This window comes from Macrobrachium rosenbergii, chromosome 9 (assembly GCF_040412425.1).
Source record: "Macrobrachium rosenbergii isolate ZJJX-2024 chromosome 9, ASM4041242v1, whole genome shotgun sequence".
Taxonomy (NCBI): domain Eukaryota; kingdom Metazoa; phylum Arthropoda; class Malacostraca; order Decapoda; family Palaemonidae; genus Macrobrachium; species Macrobrachium rosenbergii.
The window spans coordinates 44,208,361-44,211,247 of NC_089749.1; the positions used below are offsets into that span (position 1 = coordinate 44,208,361).

The 2,887-nt window shown below is 35.3% G+C and overlaps 1 protein-coding gene across 1 annotated transcript; it reads right to left on the reverse strand.

Moving 5' to 3' along the window:
* Positions 1-1,165: 1,165 nt before the first annotated feature.
* On the reverse strand, positions 1,166-1,840 carry LOC136841968 (uncharacterized). The gene has a single exon (XM_067109375.1). It carries the CDS (start codon positions 1,838-1,840, stop codon positions 1,166-1,168), a length of 675 nt encoding a protein of 224 aa, XP_066965476.1.
* Positions 1,841-2,887: the final 1,047 nt, after the last annotated feature.

Here is a 2,887-nt window from a genome sequence, read left to right on the forward strand (position 1 = left end):
GGTTTTGCATGCAATCATCCTCTGTGGCGGGAGCTGGAAAGAGGGGCCAGCAAATGCTATTATGACAAAGAATATAAGGAGGAGACGCAAATATTTCAACTTTTGGTGGTTTATTTTTTCGTTAATTTTGGGATCTTCGTACCGTACATAATTACTTCTCCAATGTCTATGAAGACTACAATATTTAAATATAATGGTATATATATATAACTACTCTATATATATATATATATGGAAATAAGATAATATATATAAATAATATATGATGTATATATATATATATATATTAGAATGAACAATGGAAGGCAGTTATCCTGAAGTGAAATCTTCAGAGATTAGAATAAATTGAGATTATTTATCTTGTATATGCCACATAATATAAAGTAAAAAATCTTACTCATTATAAAACATCTTAGTAAGTAGGCCTGTAGGTTACTTGTGTCATCAAGTCTCGCCTGTTAACATGTTCCTGTATTTTGCCAGTCACTGAGAATTCCTTGAAGTAGGCAACCCTGTGGGATAGTTCCTATGGCAATGCCATCAATTTTCCAGTTTTAGACATGTACAGGCAGAATCAGAGTTGTTTAAAGAAATGCAGTTTACAAAACTTGGTGTCTCAACGGAATACCGAAACGTCACACTTGGTGAAAGTATTTCAGGACGAGGCAAAGACCATAGAAGACTACTTCTCTTTTTCGATTCAAAGAAAAAATTGCATTTTCATATGTGAAACGAATATCTTGTTTAATTCACGTTTCCATGAAACGATCTCATATATTAGTAAAAGCAAGAAAATGAACTTCGGTATCCTAGACTACACCTGTGCCCTCAAACTACTCAATGGTAAGGTGCTCTATTATTTCAACCTTATTTGATGTGCAACTCCCTTCAGAGTATACAAGAGTAATTTCTCCGTGGTTATCGAATCACCATGACATGGAAAAAAATAGCTTTTAAGAAATGGTAACAACCAAGGAGAGAATCTTATCCAAGAAAACGCTGGGCCAATGCCTATGATTCGACAGGTATTTTTATTGTTTTGTCCTTCCACTGAATAAATGATTTTAAGTTATCAGGCGTCGTGACTTCTATGGTCATTGACGCCGATGTTAAAGGACTACACAGTGTAGTATATTTATATAATTAAAACTTTTAGGGAATAAAATTATATCTTATGTAAAACTCCAGCTTCTACAATATATTTAAAACTTCCACAAGCATCATGCATCACATCCTCTCCAAGGATCTTGGCAAGGATGTACCCGCCAACCCCAACCCGTGCTTCAGAAAGGCATCGAACTCTTAAATCCCCAAGACTGGGGCATTCGACCAACAAATGCTTTACAGGCAAGGGGACTAAGCAGTCCTCACGGTATGGGCAAGGCCTGCCCGTCATTAAAAACTCTTGTGTTAAACGAGTATGGCCAATGCGAAGACGACAGAGGGCAGTTTCCCATCTTCGGGACATAAAGTTATACTTCCATGGAGATTTGACACTTTTGATCTCTCTCATCTTATTCTGGTCTACAGAGTCCCAACGCTGTTGCCAAATATCACAAAGAGACCGCCTGATATTCGGCCAGAAATCACTGTGTAATATTGGATATCTCCTTGGAAGTAGTTCTACTGCAGCTGTTTTTGTCAATTTATCAGCCTCTTCATTTCCAGGTACACTAGCATGTGCTGGAACCCAGCAAAATTCCACCCTGATAACTCTGTACTCAATGACGACAAGCCACTCTAGAATCTTTAAAACTAAAGGATTGGTTGGATTAAAATGTACTAAAGCCTGTAAAATGCTTTTTGCATCACTAAAAATTGTAAAATTGTCATCTTCCATTATAGCTATTTTTTCAACAGCAATTAAAATATTCAGCTCTCCTATAAAATTTGATGCCTCTAGAGGAAGTGCACCCCTACAATTAAAACCATTAGAGTGTACTCCATTATTATTATTATTATTAAAGTAGTTTAACCAGACCACTGAGCTGACTTTCAGCTCTCATAGGGCTGGCTCGAAGGATTTGATTAAAATACTAGGTCCAGGACTGAAGTCAAGCACTAGGACCCAATAGATCATTCCGTATAATGATGAATGAATTAAAATGAACTTAAAAACTGCACATAGGCATATCCACTCATACTGAAACACGTACATACAATAAATACATTTACCCAGACTTCCCTACATACATACTAAAACGGTATATTAAAATTCAGAATATAAATTAAGCAAAATTTAATTTTTTTTTTTAAATTCAACAAATGTTAAAAGGGTTTTCGTGCTTTTATTATTTACTCATTTTTATATTTTATTAATTAAATCACAGTTCTTCAAGAACATCAAAATTGGAACGACTGAAAATGTAAAAGATTGACAAAATTTCTTTCATTGATCTATTTCCAAAGTAGACATTCGTTGTTGGTCATACTTTGGACATTCACATAACACATATCTGACTGTTATTCTTACTCTGCATTCTGAGCATTCAGGAGCCGGGCCATGTGGGCTGCTCATCAAGTGCCCATGTGTCAGACGAGTATAGCCTATTCTGAGACGTGTTAAAATTACTTGTGCGTGTCTCTCTCTCTCTCTCTCTGATATGATGAACTCCATTTTTTAACATTAGGTTTTATTTCTTTCAATTTATTACTTTCAGGTTCTTCATCCCACATATATTGCCATTTATTTATGATACCCATTTTTATATGAGTTACATAATCAGTAACAGGGTTATTCACATTTGACCTTGTCATGCGAGTTGCTGCTTTAGCTGCTTTGTCTGCATCTTCATTTCCTTAGATCCCTACATGGGCAGGGATCCAGCATATTTCTATATTTTTTCCATTATTACATAATTTTTGGAGATATAATTTAATTTGTTGT

Excerpts from the sequence above, each read along its gene's own strand:
- LOC136841968 (XM_067109375.1), bottom strand. The coding sequence starts at position 1,840 with ATGGAAGATGACAATTTTACAATTTTTAGTGATGCAAAAAGCATTTTA.